The 25,643-nt window shown below is 39.2% G+C and overlaps 1 protein-coding gene across 1 annotated transcript; it reads left to right on the top strand.

The window, feature by feature from the left end:
• The first annotated feature begins 1,366 nt into the window (after positions 1 to 1,366).
• Positions 1,367 to 24,345, top strand: LOC113018400 (collagen alpha-1(VIII) chain-like). The gene is made up of 3 exons (XM_026161468.1): positions 1,367 to 1,424; positions 18,765 to 19,023; positions 21,228 to 24,345. Exons 2-3 carry the CDS (start codon positions 18,768 to 18,770, stop codon positions 23,177 to 23,179), a joined length of 2,208 nt encoding a protein of 735 aa, XP_026017253.1. The 5' UTR covers positions 1,367 to 1,424; positions 18,765 to 18,767; the 3' UTR covers positions 23,180 to 24,345.
• The last annotated feature ends 1,298 nt before the right edge of the window (positions 24,346 to 25,643 follow it).

Raw genomic sequence — 25,643 nt, 5'->3', positions numbered from 1 at the left:
ACTGATTAAACTGTGTAGAAAGGCGGTTTGAGTTTGGATCACTGATTGAGAAAAAGATTAGAGGAAAATATTAGAACATTATTTACATTTTTAAGAAAAGAAATTCGTACTCAGTAAGACATGAAACTAGTGATTAAGACATTGACTTCTCCAGGAAAAAGTTCACTGAGGTCATAGATTGAGGAAGCCAAAGGGCTGTTTTCCTATAAATCTCAATACAAGTGATCTTCCTTTTCAAATCATAAGAGTTGCCCCTGCTGCCCGTAAGAAAGAATGTTATATACAATTTAGACAACCACAAGCTCTCTTTGTGAGAAAAAAGCACTCGCAATAACCGACTTACACTGTAACTGCTGTATTTTGCAAACTTTTGACACTTGATGAGACTTTGACAGCAGAACTCATTAAATTCTCTTACATTTAATAGAACATTTAAACACAGATAAACACTGAACATCAACACAAACTCTTTTAAGCCACTGGTGTTGGCACCAACATTAATCCTCCACCTACAGGCTGGAATTTGGCTGAGTACAAAAGTAAGATGGTGACCACTGAGGATGAGAAGTATTCAGGCTTGCACACGCAACTTTTTCACAGTTACGATGCAAAATCATTCACCGTGTCATTATTTAGCTGTACTTATATGTATAAATGTCCTGAAATACACGTCAGGAGCACATAAGCATGGTATTTGCAGTAACTTAAGGCTTGTTACCGCTCTCATTGTGAGCAAAGAATGCTAGTAGCTAGCATTTAGGTCAAATTTGTGATGTACCGCTGCTCAGTTATGAGTAGGAGTTTTATACTAATAGATCTGTTTGATTATTACTTTTATTTTAAATAAGAAAACACAATTCCAATGTTAAGTAGCTTCATATCCTCTCTTATGTTGTCTCAAAAGTCCTTAAAAAGTAGAAATGTGAACAATTTGACCAGTTTCTAAATAGTCCTTTGTGGTAAGGTTGTTTTATCAACTACTGTGTGTGCACTTTGGTTGCCACAAAAACCTCCCCACTTAGCTAGAGCCTAACCTCAGCTAGCATTGGCTAACCAGAGTAAGACCCTGCCCTTAAATCTTTCTCCATGCAAAGAATGCACTGAGAGGTCCAAGTCAAACGAGAATCTTCCTCCTCGTGCAGCTGATTGGGTTTCTTCTTTCCCCTCACTTTGTTTCTGTGTATAATAACCTCTTAATGCTGCAAACATGGAGTTCAAGTAGTGGTTTCTCTCTCACACAGATCCTGTTTTCTTCCCCCCGTCTCTCCTCGTGCACAGATCCAGCTCCTCTGTGCTCTCAGCCTGTGCAGCTCCACCCACCTGTAGATAAAAGCCAAACCCTCACCAGTGCTGCTGTTCAGCGTCTGTCACAAACTCCTTAAAAGCTCAGTGATACCACAGCAGCAGCAGCAGCAAACACAAAGGTAAGTGATGCATCATCAAGTCTTATAGTTAAATGTGTTCATTTTGATTTGGTTTTGCTTTGGCATGGTCGTCTGATTGCAAGGCAGAGATTGGATCATTTTCCTTTTTTGCCTTTTGGGATTGCACATGCAAAGGAACATGGAAACTGAGAAGCAAGTAAATGTATCATAAGACATCCTACTTCACAGCTGTGAAGAATAGGCTGAGATGTCTCCGCAGATCACATCTGACATTTTTCCCAATGCAGAGAAAGAGGGAGAAAGAAAAGAAAATCCAAAAGAGACACCTGGGAAGAATAACCTGGGCTTAAGCTTGTTAAAATAAATGCACAGTGCAGCGTCTCGGCAGGATTTAGCACCAGTTAGTGGAATGCCTTGACATTTTAGAAAGTTTAGGTGCATGTTTTTCAGGACAAGAAAAACATGCACTTTTTCCTCCTGTGTTTATGGATAAGAAGATTTAGGTGTTAAGAGCTTTTGAGCAGTAATCTGTCCCGCATAAATAAGAGGAAACAGGATTTAAGAAAAAAGTCTCCTCAGCAGAACACTGGTGCTGCGGGCTGGAGACAGAAATTTTTATGCTTCATTAAATTTTCTTTTAGAAAACCTCTTCTGCTTCTTCGTTGTCTTCTTCTTCACTGTCATGCAGAAGTGAAGGTTTTCAGAGTTTCATACTGCAAGCCAGACTTTAAAATAAATTTTCTGATGTGGTGGTTCAAAATGACACTATGCAAAGCGATCAGACTTATTGTATCTTTATCCTCTCAGCATAGTTTAAGGACATTAAATCTCAATGTGCACCTGTCCGTAAAGCGTAAAGAAATCATGTGTCCATGTTATGATCATGTTAAATATGTCAAAGATGAAGTTGTTTGGGTTCATTCAAAAAATTTTACACTGCAAAAGTGGCATTAAAGCAGATTAATTTGGTGCCAGCAGAGCCGCACATGTAATGAGCTATACAGACTTGTGTGATGACTGAGGCGATAAGTTTTGTAAGTGGGAGATGTGAAATATCTTTTTTTTCTCTAAATTCATGTACCATTCTTTAAAAGCAGCACCCGTATCTAGGGTTATATATTTATATTAATAAACTACAACTGTTAATATGGGTTTTGGTAATTTAATAAGCTGTGGATATAAAGAGGTCCAGACAGCTCACATCAAGATAAGATGATCAACCATTTTTCCTTAGCAATAACATGTCTGGACCTAACAGACATCCAAGAAGCTTGCATGTGTTTTTCATTGTTTTTCTAGGACTGCATTTGTTATGTTGTCAGAAGAGGAAATTTGTAATAAAGTTCAACTCAATCTGCAGATCAGTTTTAAGTTACTTAAAAAGTTTGGATTTTGAGAATGAGACTGTTTGAAGCCTCGCAATTGTGGTCAGTTTGGGTTTTTTTGGGAGGGTTAGTGTTTGCGTCCAAGGGCCAGGATGTCGCTGTATCTGCTCAAGTGAGCACTTGAGTTTTTTGGCCCCAGAAAAGCTTCGCCATTTAAAACTGTTACAACATGCTGCCAAATAGTAAAGAAAATGTATTTTGGTGGCTTTTTGATGAAGAGTCGCAACTCTATGCTAAATGCTAAATCTGAAGCAGCTATTAGCGTAGTTTGGAAAAAAGACTGAAAACATATATTTAAAAAACCCTTTATATGTGTCTGTAAGCAACAATGTGTATGCAATGTGACAAAGTTCCTTTAAAAATTGCTGTAGTAAGATTTTAAAATATGGAGATTTTTTTTTTTTTAATCTTTGAACATAACCAAGCTAGCTGCCCCCTCTTGTCTTTGTACTAAGCTAATGCTCTTGCTAGCTTTCATATTTACTTTACTCTCAGTGTTTGCATCAAACTTTCATCAAAAATCACAATATTTCCCAAAATGGTGAAATATTTCTGTAACCATTTCTTACAGTGAACAGAAATCAAGCTATTTATCAGCTATTTGGCTGTATTTTAGGTCAAATTATTCCACTATTTAAGGGATACTTCATCTTGTTTGCTAGGAGTATCTGTGAGCATGCTGTGATTTCACATATTTATTACTCTGTTAATGTCTCTTGACAGCTCTCCTCTCCGAGTCTGACTCCTTTGCAGTTCTCACCTACCAAACAGGAAGTGTTTATGCAGCTCTGAGGGAATGTGCCTCTTGATCCCACAGCTGCAGCCTCTGTGATTTCAGGCCATGTGTCCAAATGGTCTCGTGCTACTGTGCAGAGTACTGCAGCCATAGAAATGTCTCAAATGATGAAATCAGGTTCACTTTATGGCAATCTTACAGTGTTAATCAAATACAGATACTGTTAATGGTTCCACATTAGCTGCTGTCCTGACACGCTTTACTTTCTTTCAAAGCCACAGGTGGTAGCTCTGTTTCAAAACACCACTTTGTAGTTCCAGCTTTAAATTTTGCAGATTTATTACAAAGTGACTCTTATCTAAACTCCTAAGTAGAAGGAGTCCTAGTTCTTATAATCCCTCATAAATAGTGTGCTGCGAAAACATCTGGAAGTAGGAAAAGGGAGGAACATATTTTTTCCCTGAGTGGCATATTTTATGGTGTGACTGTATAACACATTAAGCTTCCCTTGGCTGTTGTCATGTCACCAGTACAGGCGATGTATGCATGTCACCAGTACAGGCGATGTATGCATGTCACATCAAGCCATAAATGCTCCCCAGCCCACTTTATGATTGCAGTAAAATTGATATGAGTGCATTCAATGATTGATCAACTGTAGAGGTAGAGGAAACCATCAAAATGAAATTGCTGGTGATAAAACCCAAATACAACCCTTCTCAAAGCAACATATAATCACCACCCAGTCATTTTTAAATATTAGACTGCTCCCAACCTCCAAACTACAGCAATTACTACTCCTCTGGAAGGGATCATATACCGAATCGTGCTCGTGATTTTAATATCCTCAGTACTATATTGCAAAACCATTCATCTTAACATGTTGGAAGCCTTCAGTGGTTTTTGACGTCAGTTTGAGGACAGAACTTGGCATGTTTGGGTCTTTACCAGCACATTTTCAGAGGTGTATTTAAGTAGAAACACCAATAAAACATAGTAAAAGTTATGAATTTACATTATGAAGGCTTGACAGAAATTAGAGTCTGATGTTCTTGCCATAAGCATGACTTGAACATTAACAAGCATGTGAAAAAGAGTTTTTACAGTTCTCTATGCAGTAAACTTACTGCTCTTGTAGGAATTACAAAGGTAAGTATCTCAAAAATTGTTTGCTGGTCTGGAGCATTCCGTTTTTGTCAACTCAAAGACAGTCTTCTCAGCAAATTCATCCTAAGGTCAGACCACACAACTCTTAAAGAAACTACAACAAACACAAGAAATACAGACTCTACAGGCCTCAGTTAGCATGTTAAATGTTAAAGTTCATGATAACACGATTAGAAAAAAATTAAACAAGTGTGAATTGTTTAGTAGGGTTTCCAGGAGAAAGTGTCTTCTCTCTAAAAAAAACACTTCTGGTGTTGTAAACCTAATGGATGGAGATGTTTGGCATAATCCCTAATGCACAAAAGCAAACAAAGCATATCAACACGAACACTTAATATCAAACGCATCACAGTGGTGGCCAAGTGATGATTTGGGTTCGTTTTGCAGCCACAGGAATTCGGCACCTTGCAGTCATTAAGACGACCATGAACTTCTCTGTATGGACTTAAATGTGAGACCATCTGTCTTTGGACAGCTAAAGCTTAGTCCAAATTCAGGCATAAAAAAGGGCAATGATCCCAAGCACAGCAGCAAAATTATAACAGAATGGCTGATAAAAAAAAAAAAAAACAATTAAGGTGTCACAATGGGTCAGTCAAAGTGCAGGCATGCTGTGGTAGGACCTTAAGAGAGCTGTGCATACATGAATGCTTCCAAATCTCAATATCCTGAACAAACTTTGTAAAAAAAAAGAGGGGTCTAGAATTGGCCCACAATGATGTGACAGACTGTTTAAGTCAAAAAGAAAACTGTTACTTTATTACTTTATTTATTTAGTTAGTTATTGCAACTAAAGGTGCTACAAGCTATAAAATCAGTGTGCAAGTAACCTTTTGCTTTTGTAGTCGTTTGATCCATTTTTTTAAGAGTCAGGCCTCTCCATGCTTTTACAAAAAAGAACAAAATGCATCCAAAGGGTTAAAATAATATATATGTCACGTCTATATTATTTTTAAGATTTTTATTGTTGAGTTGGGGTTTTTTTTGTGAAATGTTATATTTGACCTCATTTGCTTTCCACAGTATTTAAATGAAAACATGTGTGAGGGGAAATCACCATTTGGTGCTATCAACTTTCCAACCACCTGTTTCGCGCATGTTTAAAATTTGCATTTTAAAAAACAAAGCGAGTGGAAAAACTCCAGTTTTTTTTTTCCAAATATGCACTACATCTGGATGGAAAGTTTACTGTGGACATCTGAAATGTGACAGCTGAACTTCTGTTCTTCTACACTGGACGATATTTCCCAGTGAAATAGTAAGTAGAAAAGCACAAACATTAGCGCTTGAGTAAATATAGTATCTGATTGGGAATTGGAAAAACAGAGGCAACACAGGGTGTGCTGTTCCCTGATTTGCTCATAACTGGAAATCTATTTATGCAGCTGCAGAATTCTCCAGTGGAGTCTGTGGTTTTAGCACAGTATTACTGATCAGATCTGATTATTAGCCAAACATTGTTATTACTTTTAAAAATATTCTTTCACGGGTCCATTTTTAGCACCAGCTAAATACGAGGGAGACCAAGAAAGATTGCGGCAGAGACCGCACAAAGTTCAAGGGAAAAGTCTAAATCTGATGCAAGCATTTCTTTGTTGCTGTACCTATAAATCTTCCCTATTTAAATCAAATTCGATAAGATCCAAACATAAACGTTCTCATCCTTTCTTCTCATTGAATTTCTTTTTCTTTAAACATGGAAACAACCTAAAGTGCCTCTTCGGTCTGGGTTGCTATTAGTTGCTGTCCACTGACATCAGATACTCTGTTTTGACAGAACTCAAAAGCTAATAGGAAAATAATTCTCCTCCCACTACAGTTTTTGCCCTGAAATGAAAATTGTGGGCAGGCACTCTGTGACTTGTGGTTCCTACAACTGCAGGAGAGGGAAAAATATGTCAGTGAGATGGGTGATGAGGTCGGGTGGACTGCGTGGGTGTATGTGCAAGGCTTTTCAAAGGATAGAGTGAGCGGTGAGCAATTAAAAATGCATCCAGGTGCTACATCCATGCATTGTGGGATTTGAGGCTGTGTGTAGATGTGACATCAATGGCAAAAGCTGAAAGATATATATATAAGAAAGCAAAGTTAGCAAAGATGGAGAGATAGGAAGCTGAGCTGGGGAAGCGTTCACACCAGAGGAGGAGCCAGACATTTGAAACACCCGGGGCTTAGCCCTAAAGGGTAGTATGCATGTGGGATTTTTTTTTTTGAGGGGGGGGGGGGTGTAGAAATGACTGAAAGATTAATAGGCTCTGTTTTGAGTTTTGTTCAAAAAAGAATGACTTCATATAGGGAAATATATATATCACACATGCAGGACACCTTAAACTAGTTTTTTAATTAAGCAGCAAGACAGAACGAAGTCGGGGCTGTATCAAGACACAGGGACTAAACCCCAATTCAACCAGACCCAGAACTGATCCAGAATTAAAACAGGACTACAACAGTTCAAAAGCAGGACTACTGAGGACTTAACCAAGACATAACCACAATCAGAACTAGATGATAGTAGCACTAAAAATCATCATAGACCTGCACTACACTTATTTATTTAATTCTACCAAAGTACAATATTTAGATTGAGAAAAGTTTATATAATTATTTAGCCTTGTTGTGCAAACAAGCCTGCAGAACTTAATAAATATAGAATTTGAAAAATAGCAAACCTAAAAAGAAACACTAGGTACGAGATACATGAGGACCTATGATACAGTGATACTTTAGTAAGCAACCATTTGACTAACATGTGTGTCTCACCTGCTCTTGTTCATCTCTGTTCTGTCCTCATTCTCCATCTCAATCTCTGCTCCTCTCTCTCTGTTCCTCTCTCTCTCTCTCTCTTTGTGCTGACAATCATCAAATATACAGTTGAAACCAGATATTTACAAACTCTTCAGATCAAAACACAAACACTTTTTTAATTGTAACATCAAATCAGACTAAATGTTTATTTTTTTAGATTGATAAATATAAAAACATATTTGTTAACTTTAAGAGTAAAGAGAGAAACTGTCTGTGTTTTTTAATTGCAAATGGCACCAAATTGTATTCAAACTGAGCCACACTTATGGAGCTCCACAGTTCTTTTCCTGGTGTTTTGTTGACATCTCCTGATGTTCCCATGTCACAGAAACAGGCTCTGTGTTTTGCCTTATATGCATCCACAGCTGTGCCACCAATTTACTCACATGGACTCTACTAACCTATCAGAAGCTTCTTCAGCTCAGGATGGAATCGTCTGGAGTTTTCTTATTAATTAACAATAAACTTAGTGTATATGTACTCCTAAATTTAATGAAAGTGATAAAAAATAGACAGCTCTGTCTCTCTTTATTCTGACATTTAACTAATTCAAAAGATATTTCAATATTTATCTAAAACAAAAGTTTTGATGTTGTACAGTAAAAATGTTTTATGTTTTCTCCCTAAAGTGTATGTAAATATCTGGTTACAAATGTGAATATCCTGCTGTGTACTGAAATCCCTCTTGTTTTGCATAGAAATATACTGAACAACATACAAAGCACAATATATAAAATAACATTTACCTGAGTTTTTTCTTTGAAAGAACCCTCTAGTGTCCATTCTTATATTTCAGTACATAACTGAAACCGAATTAGTCGGGGAGGGTAAGAACTGAAAATATGAAATAAACACACGTAAGCTAAGACTCTCTAAAAATAGCATTTGTTCGGCTTTTCATTTCGCCATTTGTTGATTCACTTGAAGAGCAAGTAAAATAATATTGGTCAAGTGATCAGTTTCATATCAATCTTTCGTGATGCACCGTCATATTTACATTATTTGTACAGTACGAAGGATTTTCTTTGGTACCTGGTCAAACTTAAGCTCTCCTTAGTATGGCTGGCTCCGTCTCTCCAACAGCGCACTGACGGGCAGCAGCTGCCCCGCCCCCTCGCTCAGTCGCTTAGTGCCTGAGCTTGGATCATACCAATATCAGGGGGGGATTCACGCACAGTCGTAAATTCCCACAGTGTGCACTATGTGCTTCGAATATTGTGTGTACTTTTGTTTTATACAGTTGTCAGCCAGGCATCTAACTATGAAAAAATTACACTCCAAAATACCCCGGGCTTCTGACAAAACAACCCGGGCTTAAGCCCCGTAAGCCACCCCCACGCTCCGCCCCTGGTTCACACCCATTTTTCTTCATTTTTTAACTCACTGCTTAGGGGGGAAAGTTAATATTCTCACTATGAAGATGAGCAGGAAGAGGGAGAAATGATCAAAAAGTTACATGATGATTGAGCTGAGATGAATCAGCTGCTTAGAGTGAAAACAAAAGAGAAAAGCAGCACAGGCTTGGAGAATAACAAGGAGGAAAATGGGGATGATGATGATGCACAAAACTTAGTATAAATTATGATAAACAACAAAAATAAATCTTATTATTAAAAAGCAGCCTTTGCCAGGATATCTTTTTCCCCCACTGGACTAATGGCCGGCATTTGTATAGCGCTTTTCTAGTCCCTAAGGACCCAAAGCGCTTCACACTACATTCAGTCATTCACCCATTCACACACTGGTGATGGTAAGCTACATTGTAGCCACAGCTGCCCTGGGGCGCACTGACAGAGGCGAGGCTGCCGGACACTGGCGCCACCGGGCCCTCTGACCACCACCAGTAGGCAAACACGGGGTTAGTATCTTGCCCAAGGATATTTGGCATGCCGCCAGGAGGCAGCCTGGGATCGAACCACCAACCTTCAGATTAGTGGCTGACCTGCTCTGCCACCTGAGCTACAGCCAGTATCCACCCAGCCTGTGAAAAAGGCAAGTAAACAAAATAGACTGTATTGATGAACTGAAAATCTGAGTAGTAATGTAGTTTGGCACCCTCTATTGAGCCACTTGCCTCACTACAGGTCCTGTCTGATAGATATCATTATTAGTAGAGCTGTTTTGACTTTATTTTCCTATCATGGTTCTGGATACAGTGAGTTAGTTGTTTTTGGCTTCAGGTGTGTGTTGTTGTCCTTGTCTGCAGAAACTCCAAGCATACCCACAGTGTGAGTACTCCAGACTGAGACTGTAGCGGTGTTGTGTTTTTCTTATAAAGGTTAGCATCAGCTCACATAAATTCATGCAGTGGGTCGCACGTATACTCAGGTACATTCCCCAGATGTCGTCTTGGCGCTCGTGTTCCTGTCAGCTGATTGTTGCATTCCTTTGTGTTTGTGTGTAGGAGCTGAAAAGCGTTTCCACATTACACTGACAGAATTGTTACACACATTATTGTATGAGAATATTGTGTCTTACGAGGTCAGATGGGTTTGTTTTGACTGTCCAAAAGCGATGTTCATATTTTAGTGTGTTTTGACTCAGTCTATTTAAAAAAAAAAAAAAAGGTCAGTTGAAGAGAACAACATCTGTATTGTTCTTGGGTCTGCTGGAGCTCAGGTAGTGAAATCCCCATGGCAGGGTTGTTGAAATGAAATAAAGCATGATGCTTTATGTTAACTTCAATTCAATTCAATTTTATTTATATAGCACCAAATCACAATAACAGTAGCCTGCCTCAAAGTGTTTTACATTGCATTGTAAAGACCCTACAATAATAGAGTCATACCCTAACAATTAGATGACTCCTTTGAGCAAGCACCTGGTGACAGTGGGAAGGAAAAACTCCCTTTTAACAGGAAGAAACCCCAGACAGAGCCAGTCTCGGGGAGGGGCAGCCATTTGCCGTGACCAGTTGGGGATGAAAAGAGGAAGACAGGACAAAAGACACATTCAACAATCCTAAATTCACTTTGACCTAGTCAAAGTTTCTATGGTGACCTGTCCAGATAAAAAGAGAGGAACCTTTGTGACACTAAGAGCTTCCTAACCCATCAGTATTACTGCATAGTACTTTCTTTACTTATGTTTAGTCATGCTCTTGGAAATGATGCACAGTGAAGTTTGGCATTGTTTTGCTGAAGATAGCAATGTCTTCCTAGAAATGTAAAAATATGTCTGGACTAATTTTCTCACGTGACATCATGTGCACAATGCTTGAACGTTGTCCACCATATTGGACTATTGCTATTAGTGTACTCCCCAAATGGTTGGGGAGTACCAGATGGTTGCCAGATGGTTGCAGACCAGTCTCTAGGCTTAATGGTCTCTAGGTCTCTAGGTGTAATGGGGCCTTGTTCACTTCATCCACTTGATCCTACATTGTGACCATGATTGCCATGCATCCAAAATGTTGGATAAGTTAACACCACACTGTCAGAGGATGTCTGGAAAACCTCAGTACATATTCCATTCATTTGCTTCTGCTTATCCTTTTCAGGGTCACGGGGGGCACTGGAGCCTATCCCAGCTGTCATGGGGCGAGAGGCGGGGTACACCCTGGACAGGTCGCCAGTCTGTCGCAGGGCTCAGTACATATTGTTTAGCTTTAATAGAGCTTAACACTTTATTTATAAATGTATAAATATTTGAAGTATCATGGTTGTACAAGGCATTCACAAGGTACTGATATCTGAACATGGACAGAAAAAAGCTCTGCCTAGTTGTTACCGCTTCACATTACTGTACTCCTCAACCATTTTAGGCTCGAGAGAAAAATTCCAATGGTTCCTGAAAGATGACAATTATTTTTTTAATCTTACAGCCAAAATGACAATATGTCCATTATGCCAGTATAAATCCTGCTCAGTTAGCTTCTGGATATTGTTTTGAAATTGTTTTAGAATTCTGAAGTTTTTCTCTTGCATTTGGATTTGTTCACTAACAATGGTCTCAGCCATTCAGCATTAATTTGTAGCCTTGACACTTGCACACAAAGGCTTCTCTGTCAATGATCAGTATGTATCATTGGTGTTGAAATTTCAAAAGTTTGCTTTATATCCTGCAGCACAGTTAGTTTCCCACTCTTATTGGAAAAGAAGGACCCTCTGTTTAAAGTACAAAAGCCAAGCCCGACCACAGGCAATTAAGACTGGCACCCGTGTCTATAAGCAATGACATGCCTCTGTTCCTCACCGTTTGTTTATCAAGCAATAGATTCCCCACATCTGGAATAAGTCAGGAGAGGAACCCAGAGGAGAAATGGAAATGTGATTATTTCCAAAGCCAATCTAGAGGTGATAAAAGACTGGTGGCTCATCACCAGGCAAAGCCAGCTGCGGTTGTATGTATTGGCAAAGAGGCTGAGAGGAACCAGGAACCACAGTGGGCCGAGTAGTCTTTGTTGCATGAGATTGTCATCGAGTGCCGGGTGTGGAGGTGTCTGAAGAGATTTCATCAAAGCTGAGGTCATGCACAAGGTGAAAGTTTAAATCATAGAAGGGATTCTAAGTGGATTCTATTTGGTTGTTGTTGCAGAGAGGAAATATTTATTGTCAAGCTATTCGTTCAGGGACACAGCAAGACCATATTGTGTTGAAAAAAGATGTTTGAGAGTAGTTGTTTTTCATCTGCAGCTTTTGTCAGGTTCACTGTGAAACATAATTGTGAATGCATAATGGTCATGCCTAGTTTCCTGACTAGACTAAACTCTGTCCAATAATTTTGTCAGAAACAATGATTGTGTCGTGAAAGTGTCATTATTAGAGCGTGTGCTTTTACTTTAAGCACCTCATAACTACATGCTTCTTGATAAAGAATTGCAAACCTTTCGTTGTGCCGGGAGAAGCTGTTCCTCTTAAATCTTAAAACGAAGGTGGAAAGCAAATACATGAGAATTTTACTGCAGCCGTTGTGATGGGAAAAGTGTAATAACCCAGAACAAAATGATTCAGGTTTCTTTATTTGTTGTGTTATAATGTTTGCCACGCAAGGTACTCAAGTATCAAAGCTAAACACATAGTGCAATGTCATTAGAATTCAATACTTATTGCAATTTAGTCTGTGGTCTAGACGCTCCAATTGCTTTCCCATTAAACCGTCTGTAAACCAAAAAATGACTGATGATATCGACCGTCTGTAAATAAAGGCTAGCTGTATAATTAAGGGCAGCTACCCTGACAGCGTGACACAATAAGTTAATAAGCTTCAATAAACTCTTCAACTGTATCACAGCACCACAACACTGGTGTAGAGTGGACCGTGCTTGCGTTCTGATTCGGATGTTTGTGTGCACTTGCCTGTATTGAATGTCAGTTGTGTTCATTTCCATAATTTGTTATACTATACTTGCCACTTGGAAAAGCCATTTTTAATCTCAATAATACCTTTTATCTGGATAAATAAATTATATATATTGTATAAAAGATCTGCCACAACATGTCCTACCAAATATTGTCTGTTGCCACCTCTTCAAAATTTGGCTAGACATGTGTATACTTTATACAAAACAGTCGTAGTGTGTATACAGATGTGCCTAAAAAGTGGCCGGCCAGTGACAGGTGTACTTACTGATATGGTCTGCTAAGTGTACCCAATAGTGTTTAGCCACAGGTGTACCCAATGGGGAGAATAGGAAGGAATTTTTATGATGTTTTTGCAACAAATTGTTAATTAACTGTTTGAAAACGGTAAAACCTAAACTAAAACTGCATAGAATCAGTCGCCTCACAGCTAATTTTTGCTCACTATGACAAATGGTGTGGGGAGGCAATGCCAAGGAAGAAAAATAATAATAAAGAACTTAGCCGAGCATAACATGTACTTGGGTTGTTTGCTTTGCAGCAAACCAACCCGTTAAAACTGGGTATGTTTTTGTATGCTTTATGTCTCTGAGCCATGAAGAGTGGCATATCCTTGGAGGTCCTCTTTGTTATTTCCTTGCCAAACATGTGTTCCTTTTTTGTCTGCAGAGCGAATTCCCAACGTGTGAAACCATGTTCTGCTTAGAAGCTCAATATTTGAGGATCAGTCTCCTGCTGGCTTTATAGCTGAAAAAGATTAAACAAGTGATTTTGCTCCAAGATTGAATGTTTGGAGATGCACGAAAAGCAAAAGATTGTCTCGCCTAAAATGTGACATTAAAACGCTGACATGACTGAAATTCAGTCAGTTGGCAAATCGTTTTTTATTGAAGCGGTCTGTTCTTTTTTTCTCTGGAAGAAATTCATTAAAAATGTAAAACAGCAGCTGAAACTCTGGAATTTTAATGACTATTTAAATTAAATGTTCCAACAGTGAGTTTTCAAATATTTTGTGCCTAAGGGTGGATTTATGGAACCATTGCATAGGTCTTTGAGTACACAGAGGAAAGGACTATGGGTATGCAACCAACACAGAACTGTTTGTGTGCAGTCCTCCAAAAACAGCCCAGTAGTGCACTGGTAGAAACATTTGCTCACGACAAGGAAGATGCATGAACAAATATAAAAAGGCATGCATAATGGCTGCAGTGGTCCCACTTTCACTGTATTTAACACTTTGTTCCACATTATGACCTACGTCTCTTTCCTCCATGAACCAGCTGCACAAATGTAACGGGTGCTTCCCCATGTTTTGACTCAGGTGGTTTCTCTAATTGGGGTGATATCTCTGTAACTTGTCATAGACATTACCCATAGATTTCCATGTATTTACGTATATCTTTGCCCAAGTTAGCTTTAGCCAAACAACAGAGCATTTGGGTAACAAATATATGTGAGTGCACTGACATGAAAGAAACACAAAGTTTGAATGCTGAGGAAGTTTACTTAAATATTAACGATATCAGTTATCAGTTATTTATGCCATATGGGTTATTACCCATATGGCAGCACGGTGGCACGGTGGTTAGCACTGTTGCCGCACAGCAAGAAGGTCCTGAGTTCAATTCCAACATCAGGCCGGGGTCTTTCTGTGTGGAGTTTGCATGTTCTCCCCGTGTTTGCGTGGGTTCCCTCCGGGTACTCCGGCTTCCTCCCACCGTCCAAAGACATGCACTTAGTGGGGATAGGTTAATTGGATAACCCAAATTGTCACTAGGTGTGAATGTGCGAATGAAAGTGAGTGCGAATGGTTGTCTGTCCCTGTATGTTGGCCCTGCGACAGACTGGCGACCTGTCCAGGGTGTACCCCGCCTCTCGCCCTATGACAGCTGGGATAGGCTCCAGCGCCCCCCGCGACCCTGAAAAAGGATAAGCGGAAGCGAATGGATGGATGGGTTATTACCCATATGGCATAAATAACTGATATCGGTCAGTGTTGATGGGTTACATTAGGGTAGTAGCAGCAGCAACTGCTTCATAGTAATGCTTTCCAACAGCTATACACACATGGCACTTTCAGTTGTTGTCATGGTCCTGGGCCATGTGGGCCCAGTATTCTTAGTTCCTTGTATTTTTGTATTTCGTTCCTTATTTAGGCCATGTTTTCTGAGTTGCCCTGTTGTGTTGTTCCCTAAGTGTTTTCCCTTCATGGCTTTTACCCCCTGTGTGCCCCTCTGTGTATCTGTGAGCCCTCGTCTCTCCTTATGTTTTATTCCATGTTTCCCCTGCCCATTATGTCTAAGTTCTCCCCGTGCTCTCTCTCCCCCCTGTGTGCCCTCTATGTATTTATGAGCCCTCGTCTCCCTTTGTGGTTGTTTCATGTTTCCCCAGCCCGTTATGTCTGTGTTTTCCCCGTGCTCTCTCTCCTCCTGTCTGAACCTCTGTGCCTGTACATGTCATGTTCAGTTCACCCCGCCCTGTCTCGTTATGATTATCAGTGTCACCTGTGTTCCCCGTGTGTGCCCACTTTCCTCGTTTACCCTCTGTGTATTTCTGTCTGAGTCTCCCTCTGTTCGGCGTCGCGTTCTCCCTCATAGCTGTGTGATTTTTCCCCGTGCTTTAGTCTCCCCAGTTTAAGTTCAGTACTGTTTTTTGTGTTTCACTTTATGCCAGCATTAAAGCCGTGTTTTTGAGTTTACGTTTCGTCTCCGTGAGTTTGCGTTTGGGTCCTTCTCCTGCCTGCCACACAGCCGAATCATGACAGTTGTTCTTCAATTTTTTACTTCAGGTGTTGAATCTAAAAATTGCACCAAATATATAGAACCACCAACCAGTCTTCTAACAATCTTCCTTACAGGCTTTCCTATTACCTTGGTCTTCCTGTGACCACTATGAACTTTAAACATAAAGAAATAGTTAGATTAGGGGCAGTTTGCGTATATAGCTGTATTTTACCTTGTTAAATATTTGGGGTTCAAGCACAAACCATAAGTCTGAAAAAGTTTCATAAATTAGGTGTGTTTGTTGTTGCTTCCCTCTGAGGTTTAATCCACAAAAGGCAAAGAAATAATGAGTGAACTGATCCTCCACAAACAGGGGAGGCAAGCAAACCTAAACAGACATTTTCATCCCAAATGTTTTGCTAGTTCTGACAGTTAGTTACAGTCAGTGATATTAAAGGCCATGTTCTTCTTTGAAAAACAAAAAGGTGATACAGAATTCATTACAATTTGTCATTCAGTTATGATCATATCAGTTCTGAAGCAAAAGTTCACTTCAGGAGTGGTTGTGAATCAGTGTTGCGGTGCTTAAGTGTGATCTTTTTTATTCTTAATGTTGTTGTTTTTTTAATTAACTTTCAGTTAACTGTGAGTTTTATGGCATTTAGGTTTTTCTCTGAACATTTCATTGTTGGTATTGTGCTTCAAACTATAACAGCTCTCATAAGAACAGACTCCACAGCTTCAAGCAGTCTGACCTATTTGACCGGACTAGAGTTTCACTCTTTCCTTTCAAAATTAATCTCTAGTCTATATGTGCTGTTTAATCACATATTTAAACTGGTTTTCTTGAAGCATTTAGATCCAAGACATCATAAATTACCAAATTCTGATAAGAATCAAACCCAGCTTCAGTAAGCTTTAGCTTTAGTACTTCCAGGCTACACTTGAGGTGTTCATTCATAGAGCTTTTCACTGTTTACTCTCACTGTTATCCTTCAAAAACTCAGTGAACGCCTGAACTTAGAACCTCCAAATTTCTCCAAACTGACAGTTAAGCTTTTGACTGTCCAAACTGACAAGCAGTCCTCAAACAGTAACTCCCCCTTTTAAAGTTTTTTAATTAGCCTTTTACTTTACTTTATTTTTTTATTTATATAGCACATTTAATAACAACAAAATGTTGACCAAAGTGCTGTACAAAGATAAAAATTACACAGTAACAAATGACATCAAAGATAAAAGATAAGAATGATCTCACCTTGGATAAGAGCCTCAATTTTAAAAAGGACCGCTGTACAACAGAGTTCATTTGTTTCTTAAAGGTAAACTTATTATCCAGTATAACCCCCAAATTTTTTGCATGCGGTTTAGCAAAAGGTACTAAACTGCCCAGGTCAAGATCTGGGGTACTGGAATTACAGCTTGGTCCAAAGATGATCACTTTTTTTTCCTTGTTAAGATTAAGAACATTTACGCCATTCAAGTCTTGACTTTATCGGGACACTGAAATGACAGAAACGAGACCTTAGAAATAGGTCTAAAATTTGCAAGGACAGAGGAATCAAGATTAGGTTTTTTGAGGTTTTTTAGACTTTTAGGCACCAAACTGCAAAAGGTGCTGTGTTATGTGTGTTGGTATTTTGTAAGCACAGTAGTTTGAATGTTGAATGCACAATGTCAAAATCGTCTGAAGCACATCCAAGACTCTTTCTGTCTTTGAGTGCTTTTTAGTAGTTTTTTCAATTACTGGAGATCGACACTCACACAGACTCGAACTTGAACTCTAAAGACTTTACTGAAGACTTTTTACATGCTAAGCTATTATGTTGCCTCTTGGCTTATCTCAGGATCAAACTTATAACCTTGAAATATGTAGATATTGTTCAATAACATTATGAGGCTTTTAGAAAATGGTGGAGAGAAGATTCTGAAAGCTTCTGCTGGTAGTTTTCTCTAGCAGTTAATTATTTGATATTGAAATATGTATATAGTTAGATGAGAAGTGCAGTCACTTCACTGTAAGTGGGTCCTGGGTTTATGTCCACTAGTCAGCTGGGGCCTCTCTGTGTAGAGCTTGCCTGTTCCCCCTGTTCCTGTGTGGGTTCCCTCCCACAGTACAAAGATTCCAAACTGGCTGTAAGTGTGCATATCTGAATGGGTGTCCACATCTCAATGTTAACCATGCAGTAGATGGCAACCTGTGCAATAGCTACTGCAACATATTCAAATCAACCCTAACATCTCTAACATGCTGATTTTGCAGAGAAACTAGACACATAAGTATTTCCATTCTAAAAATAATCCCCTGGAAACATCCAGTCAACACAACTTAGCTTTCTTTTTAGAATAATTGCTCTAAAAAATGTAAGCAAGCCTTCAGTTATTGCAGCTTTCCAAAATGTTTGATCTCTTTGGTTCAGTTTCAGGACACACAAACACTGCAGCTGAGGAAAACATGCATTCACCCATCAGTGTTTATTTTCACACAGTGCTTTTGGCAGTGCTTAGCTGATCTCCTTAGCGCAGACATGTTTAAAGAATTAAAGATTATGTTCAAAACTGGCCACATCCCCTGTGGGGCCTCTTAATTATAATATGTATGTGTGAATCACTTCAAGGATGTGGGAGGCTTTTACACAGTGTTTCTGAAAAGATATCTAAGCTAGGTCACATATGTGCAGTGGAGGGTTTGGGTGATTTCTTTGGTTTGACAAGTGAATTTTGTAAGCTCTTGAAACCTGGCATTTGAATTCATCTATGTACCAGTATGGTTTAAGAGCATGGCCATAAACCATTAATAGGCTTAATTATTATTATTTTCTTCTCTAAATAATTAAATGCTGTTTGCACAGCATTTATCCCATTGATGAGTAGCACAAGACACCCTAAATGACCAAACTCTATTCACATTAATTAAGTAAATTACCTAGAAGTAAATAATACATTCATTATACAGATATATGTATCAATGTCAACCAATAAAGCTGTTTACTTGTGATACAAATTGTGAAGTTTATTTGCTTTTACAAAACAGCATTTTCTGTATTTTATGGGAAGATGTGTAGTGGTTTTGGAAATTAATTGATATTCATCTAAAGAATCAAGATACCTTCAAGATACCCTCAAGGATACCGCTAACGAGATATATAGATATGATATGAAGATAGATACGAAGATTTTTCATGTGTGTAGATGCTTTCATTTAATTTCACTGAAATCTTTATATCTGTCTTATAGTTCCACTTTTTGTTTCTCAATTGCAGAAAATGGTGGCTGTATCCCTCCATTCTTTCTATCTTCTCATCACAGTGTTACAGCTATGTTTACTATACCTTGCTCATGGTGGGGTGTATTATGGACATAAACAGCCACCCCAACAGCCCCAGCCATTGCCACAATATGATGCATATCCACAGCAACAGTTTCTGGAGAATGAGATGCCAATACTTCCTCAGTATGGACAAGAGTTTCCTCAACCGCCATTGCACATGGGTAAAGAGAGACCACTGACAGATGGCAAAGGTGAGTTCAATATGTTTGTGAAAAATTACTTTTAGCTCCTGCATCTTTTCTAATACCATAATTAATAAACTAACAACCTGCTGTAAAACAGATCAAATACGTCAATGGGTCCTTTTTACATATTTATCTATATATTCTTTTGGGTTTTTTTGCCTGTCCCGTTTGGCTCTTTTGCCATCAGAATTATTGTCTAAAGGCAAAGAAAGATGCCCAACGGATTTACTTTACCAAATCGACCAACCCAGCCTTGCCGTATTGGTCTATTTGATTCGCCTTTTATTGTTTATTTTATTTTAACCTGCTAAATAAAGGACAGACTTGACTGGGGAAAAGAAAGGGGAGAAAGAAAGAGGGAAAGAAAAACAGAGGGGAAGAGGAATGGTGATAAAGGGCAAAAAAACAAAAACCAACAAAATAAGCAGACAAAAAATACATATATCAATCACCTGGATCACCTGTTGAGAAAGAAAAAAGAGAAAACAAGCAGAAAAAAAGAGAGCAATATAATAAACAACATCATTACGATGATCTATGGGAATATAACAGTAAATACTAAATATTAAAAATTATTGTGCAGCACGTAAGATCGACATCGACATATTTATCTGTATATTCCAACATATGACATGAACTAAATTCTTAGCTTTTTTGCATTGACTAACTAACACCTTTTTACTAAAAACTGCCTTCAAATTCCATTATAAATACAGGGGAGATGGCGTAAAACTGACAAGATATTAACTTAAGTGCACTGCTACAATAAATTAATTATTTACATGGAGCGCTCCCTGGTTTTGAATTTTCTTTCTTTCTTTTTTTTTCTTGGTTTTCTTTCCTCCTGTGCTTTTGCGACTTACTTTACAATAGATTCATTATGTCTGTTTTCATTATTTCAACAGCACTGTAAATAATTATTTTAGTTCATTATTAGTTCATTTATTTATAATCAAATGACCTAATAAGGGGTCATCCATTTTCAGATGCAGTGAGTAGTAACTGTATTAAAATCTTTTTAGTTAACATCGATCACTAACTACTGATAACCAGTGTTGGGGAGTAACGGAATATGTATCGCCGTTACGTATTTAAAATACAAAATATGAGTAACTGTATTACGTTACAGTTACTGTTTAAAAAGGTGGTATTCAGAATACAGTTACTTTGTTGAAATAAAGGGATTACACGGCGTTCTTTTCCTGTTTCATATGTTAGGCTATCCCCTCTCTATTTTTGGTAATTCCACACCAGTGGAAACCCAAACAAAACACACATTAAGAGGCTCAAATGCCTGTGTCTCAATCTCGCGTCTCATAATGACGTGAAGAAATATTTTTAAAAATGATTTGATATGAAGGCAATAGGCCAGAGTATTAAAGGCATAGCCCTAAAGAATGTAGCCTCATGGGCAGTGTAGTCTGTGCTGCAGGGAGAATGAGCTGCCATACCCGTTATGTGTCTGTGAGCGAGGGAGGGAGAAAAAGGTGAGTGGAAAAGTACAAGTTGTCACAGAGCAGAAACATCTAAACAGTTTCTGCTCTGTGAGCAGAAACTGCATGTAAATATAATAATAACAACTGCAGCCAAAAAGAGTGCCTGACGAGCTCAGTTGTAAGTACGTTATTAAGACTCCACTGTACACTGTGTTCGTGTTTTCCTCCGAAACAATAAGTTCCATTGGAGCAGCCTTTCAACGCCTCTCTGTCTCTCGCTAGCAAAGCTGACCCAGACAACAAAGTAAAGCTAGTTTTCGGCTACGAGCCCGACACGGAACCCGACATATTAGCCACAGGTCCCTTTACTATGGTTCAGAGCCACGGACCTGTTTTATATACGCACCGAATAGTTTTCTATACGAGATGACTGCAAAAAGTGCAGCCGTACCAAATGTCCACCCTACTGTTACTCATTTTATATTAAGATTTAAAAATCTAGTTGCTATTGGTATGGCGAGTAACCATAATAGTAATAGTAATGTCGCAAAAAGCAATAGGACATTCATGTAGTTGTAAAAAAGCATGATAATATATTAAGTAATCCAAAGTATTCAGAATACGTTACTCTCATTGAGTAACGTAACGGAATATGTTACAAAATACATTTTGGGGCATGTATTCTGTAATCTTCCCAACACTGCTGATAACTGATCATGTCAGATCATTATTTAGTGGGTCAACACTTACCTCTTTTAGTATTTTCCTTGACAGGACAAACCTTTCCCAGAGGAGCTAAAGGTCCACGCCCTCCTGTTCCAGGGGTAAAAGGTCTCCCAAAGGGACTGCAAGGAATTCAAGGTACCCCAGGGCCAACAGGACCACCAGGACCACAAGGCCCTCCTGGGCTTCCAGGACAGGGATTGCCAGGTTTACCAGGAAAGCCAGGCCCTCCTGGTCCTTCTGGCTACCCAGGAGTTGGAAAACCTGGTATGCCAGGATTGCCAGGAAAACCTGGAGGACCTGGATTACCAGGATCAAAAGGTGATCTTGGTCCTAATGGTGATGTAGGCGTAACTGGACCTCCTGGGCCTCCAGGACTTCCAGGTCCCTCAGGACTCCCTGGGATTCCAAAAGCAGGAGATCAGGGACTTCCAGGACAGCGAGGTCCTCTAGGGGAGCCTGGCCAAAAAGGTCTGCCTGGGCTTCCTGGTCCTCCAGGCCCCAAAGGAGACAAAGGACTTGGTATACCTGGTTTTCCAGGCTTGAAAGGCCCTGGTGGGCCACCAGGTCCACCTGGACAGGTGGGCATTGCTGGCATTGGTAAACCTGGTATGAATGGTCTTCCTGGACATCCAGGAATACCAGGAAAGCCTGGTTCTCCTGGAGAACCAGGACTGGCAGGGGCACCTGGTGAAAGAGGCCAACCAGGCGTACCAGGTGTACCAGGAATTGGAAAACCAGGAAAAGATGGTTTCAGTGGGCACCCGGGGGTATCTGGAGGGAAGGGGGAACCAGGTCTCCCTGGTTTACCAGGGAACCCAGGCTTGCCAGGTTATGGTAAACCAGGGTTTCCAGGACCTAAGGGTCATAAGGGACATGCTGGTCTTCCTGGAGCACCAGGTCCAAAAGGTGATAAAGGTCACCCAGGTCTCACAGGTGTCATTGGTCCCACTGGTTCAAGTGGAATACCTGGCCCACCAGGTCCAATAGGCCTTCCTGGTAGTCTTGGCTTCCCAGGATTAAAAGGAGATGATGGTGTCATAGGACCAAGAGGAAATCCAGGAATAAAAGGTCAGACAGGTCCTCCAGGGATTCCCGGACAGCCTGGTAGATCAGGAGAGGGTGGGCAACCAGGACCAAGAGGCTTACAAGGGTCCACTGGCCCAAAAGGAGAAGCTGGTGTTAGGGGTTTACCTGGTGCCCCTGGTGCTGCAGGATTAACAGGAACAAGAGGAGAAGGAGGACAGGCTGGAGAGAAAGGCCCCCAGGGACCACAAGGTATTCCAGGGCTTGCAGGACCAGGGGGCCCAATTGGACCCCCTGGGCTTCCTGGACGAAAAGGCGATGCAGGCTTAACAGGTAAACCTGGCTATCCTGGTGAGGGAGCCCCAGGACCCACAGGTCTTGTTGGTCCACAAGGTAACCCCGGTCCCAGTGGTCCCCCTGGATTTCCAGGGCAACCGGGACAACCTGGACCCCCTGGACCTCCTGGACAACCTGCTACATTTCCTGACCTTGGACAGATCCTTCCTATGACTGGCCCATACAGTGGCCAAAAACAAGGTTACAAGAACCCAAATGGAGGTGAGATTGGTGGAAATGGCCCTGAGCTGCCTGCATTCACAGCTAAACTCACAAATCCATTCCCCCCTGTGGGTTCCCCTGTCATCTTTGACAAACTCTTGCACAATGGCAATCAGGACTACAGTCCTCAGAATGGTGTTTTTACCTGTAGCATACCAGGGATCTACTACTTTTCTTACAACGTACACTGCAAAGGAAGTAATGTGTGGGTGGCACTGATGAAGAATAATGAGCCAGTTATGTACACTTATGATGAGTATAAAAAGGGATTGCTAGATCAGGCTTCAGGGAGTGCTGTACTCCCATTAAGAAAAGGAGACACTGTGCATATACAGCTACCATCGGAGCAGGCAGCAGGACTTTATGCTGGTCAGTATGTCCACTCCACGTTTTCTGGATACCTACTGTACATTATGTAATAAAATATAAAAAAAGGTGAGAATAATAGCACAGATCTGACCATAATGTAAATAAAACTACTTAAGTCACAAGGTACAATGTAGGTCAAGTTAAACGGGTTACATCGAGAATTGGGAAGATCTTCTTTAGTTCTTACTGTAGTTATTATTATTATTATTATTATTATTATTATTATTATTATTATTATTATTATTATTATTATTATTATTATTATTATTATAACAACACTGTATGTACCACAACTCTATTTACTTACAAAGAAATATCAGAAAGGGAAGTTATAAAACCATGGCCAAAATTTGTATATAAATGTTATGATAAATCACTTGGCTTTTAGCCATTCCATTGTCTTAATTACACATATATTATTATATTCATCTACAGAGAGTATATCATGGATTCTGATAACTCCTCATACAGTGCAGATTTACAGTATATCTTCTTTTTATTCACTTGACAGGACAGCAGTTTCTGTTCTACAATTATAAACCGCATACTGGGCATGTAAGAACCTATCACTTTATTTTTCTTAGTTATAAATTACAGTTGGGTTATGTATTAGGGTTCATCATGTAATTATTAAATTATTGTTAGACTTTTTTTGTTTTTTGTATTGTTGAGCTTTTTAATATGAAAAGATATTCATATGCATTTTACCACACTTATTCACTTAACAATAACATAACCATTGGCTATTTTATTAAATTTCACACCAGTCCACACAGTCCAAAACAGAACAGCAAAAAAATATACATGTTTGTTTTGTCCACAGTAGTTTGAATTTTCCCTTTGATGTCCTTAGTTTTTTGTTGTTTTTTTGTAATAAATATAAACTGAAAGGTATGTGTGAGTTTGTCAGTATTCTCTGTAATTTATTTGTCTGACTACTGATTACTTGGATTTGTCTTGTGTGTTGAACACTAAATAGAGAATTCATTCCAAAATGCAGGACACATAAAATAGCAGTACCCATTCATATGACTGTGCCACTTTTTTTCTTTGGTTGTTTGGGTGGGGGTTTTTTTTGTTTGTTTGTTTGTTTTTTCCAAACTGAGGATAAGCCATTTTGGTATGACATTCTTTAAAAGTACTTTTCCTAATATTCCTTTATTTTCAGACAAAAACTGTGCTGTAAATACGTGAATTTTGATCTTTGTTGTTTTTTCTTGGCAATATGATGGTTTAATAAAAAATTTAAAAAAATTAAAAAATAAATAAAATTTCGTCTTGACCTAATTTTTAAGATGATGTTTGTGCTTTGCAAAGCAAAAACATTGTGCTTTATAGATTCCTACACCAATAACAATCAACAAGAATGAAAAACATGTAGCCAAGACCTTAATCAACACAGCAAAATTGAACTGGACCATGTCTGGACTTGATTCTTTGTGGTATAGATTCAACAAAGTGCTGGAAACATTCCTCAGAGATTTTGGACCATATTGACATGGCAGCATCACACAATTGCCGCAGATATGTGAACTGCACATCCAAAATGTTAATCTCAAAATGTTCTGCCACATCTCGAAGATGCTCTACTGGATTGAGATCTGATGACTACTGTGAACTTATTAACATGCTCAAGAAACCAGTTTAAAGATGATCTGAGCTTTGTGAAATTGCACATTATTCTGCTGTAAGCCCCCATCAGAAGATAGGTCATAAGGGGTCATGTGGGATGGACTGGACATGGTCAACAATAATACTCAGGCAAGCTGTGACATTTAAACAATCCAAATATCACAGCAGAAATCAGACCAGGCAATTTTCTATTGTCTAATTTTCACTGAGAAGAGCGGCACCTGGTGAGGTCGTCTGCTGCCGCAGCTTATCTGTAGGCCAACATTTGGCATCTTGTGCATTCAGAGTGGTTGTCTGAGTTACTGTTGCCCTCCTATTAGCTCAGTGCAGTCTGACCAACATTATGCACTCCACACTGTATATAAATGCCACTTGTTTTGCACATATTCAACTCTGTATATTTTATATATTTTATTATTATTATTATTATTATTATTTTATTTTATTTTTTTACTATTTAATTTGTAAAAATGTGTATACACACACACACACACACACACACACGTAGGAAAATATTTAGTATACACATCCAGAAATGCATACACTATTATATATTGTACATATATTTATTAGTTTCAGGTTGGCCATTCTTGTATTTTGCTCGTTTGTGTTGTTGTGTTTGCACATCTCTGTTGCTTGTGGGGCTCGCACACAAGAATTTCACTCGCATGTGCTGTGCCAGTGTGCCTGCACATGTGATGTGACAATAAAAAAAAGTGATTTGATTTGATTTGATTTGACCATTCTCCTCTGATCTCCACAATTTTTCATTTGTGGAAAAATCCCAGTAAATCATCAGTTTCTGAAATGTTCAGCTTGTCTGGCACTGAAATCACCTTTATTCAATATTCTGACACTCGCATTGAGCTTTAACAGGTCATC

Source organism: Astatotilapia calliptera, unplaced genomic scaffold (genome assembly GCF_900246225.1).
Source record: "Astatotilapia calliptera unplaced genomic scaffold, fAstCal1.2 U_scaffold_76, whole genome shotgun sequence".
Lineage (NCBI taxonomy): Eukaryota > Metazoa > Chordata > Actinopteri > Cichliformes > Cichlidae > Astatotilapia > Astatotilapia calliptera.
Note: the sequence above shows the minus strand (reverse complement) of the source record. Positions and strands in the feature narration are given on the sequence as shown.

Bases quoted from the DNA above. Each gene is read 5' to 3' on its own strand.
- LOC113018400 (XM_026161468.1), top strand. From the start codon at position 18,768: ATGGTGGCTGTATCCCTCCATTCTTTCTATCTTCTCATCACAGTGTTA. The intron at 19,024-21,227 runs GTGAGTTCAATA...TTTCCTTGACAG, and splicing joins ACCACTGACAGATGGCAAAG to GACAAACCTTTCCCAGAGGA.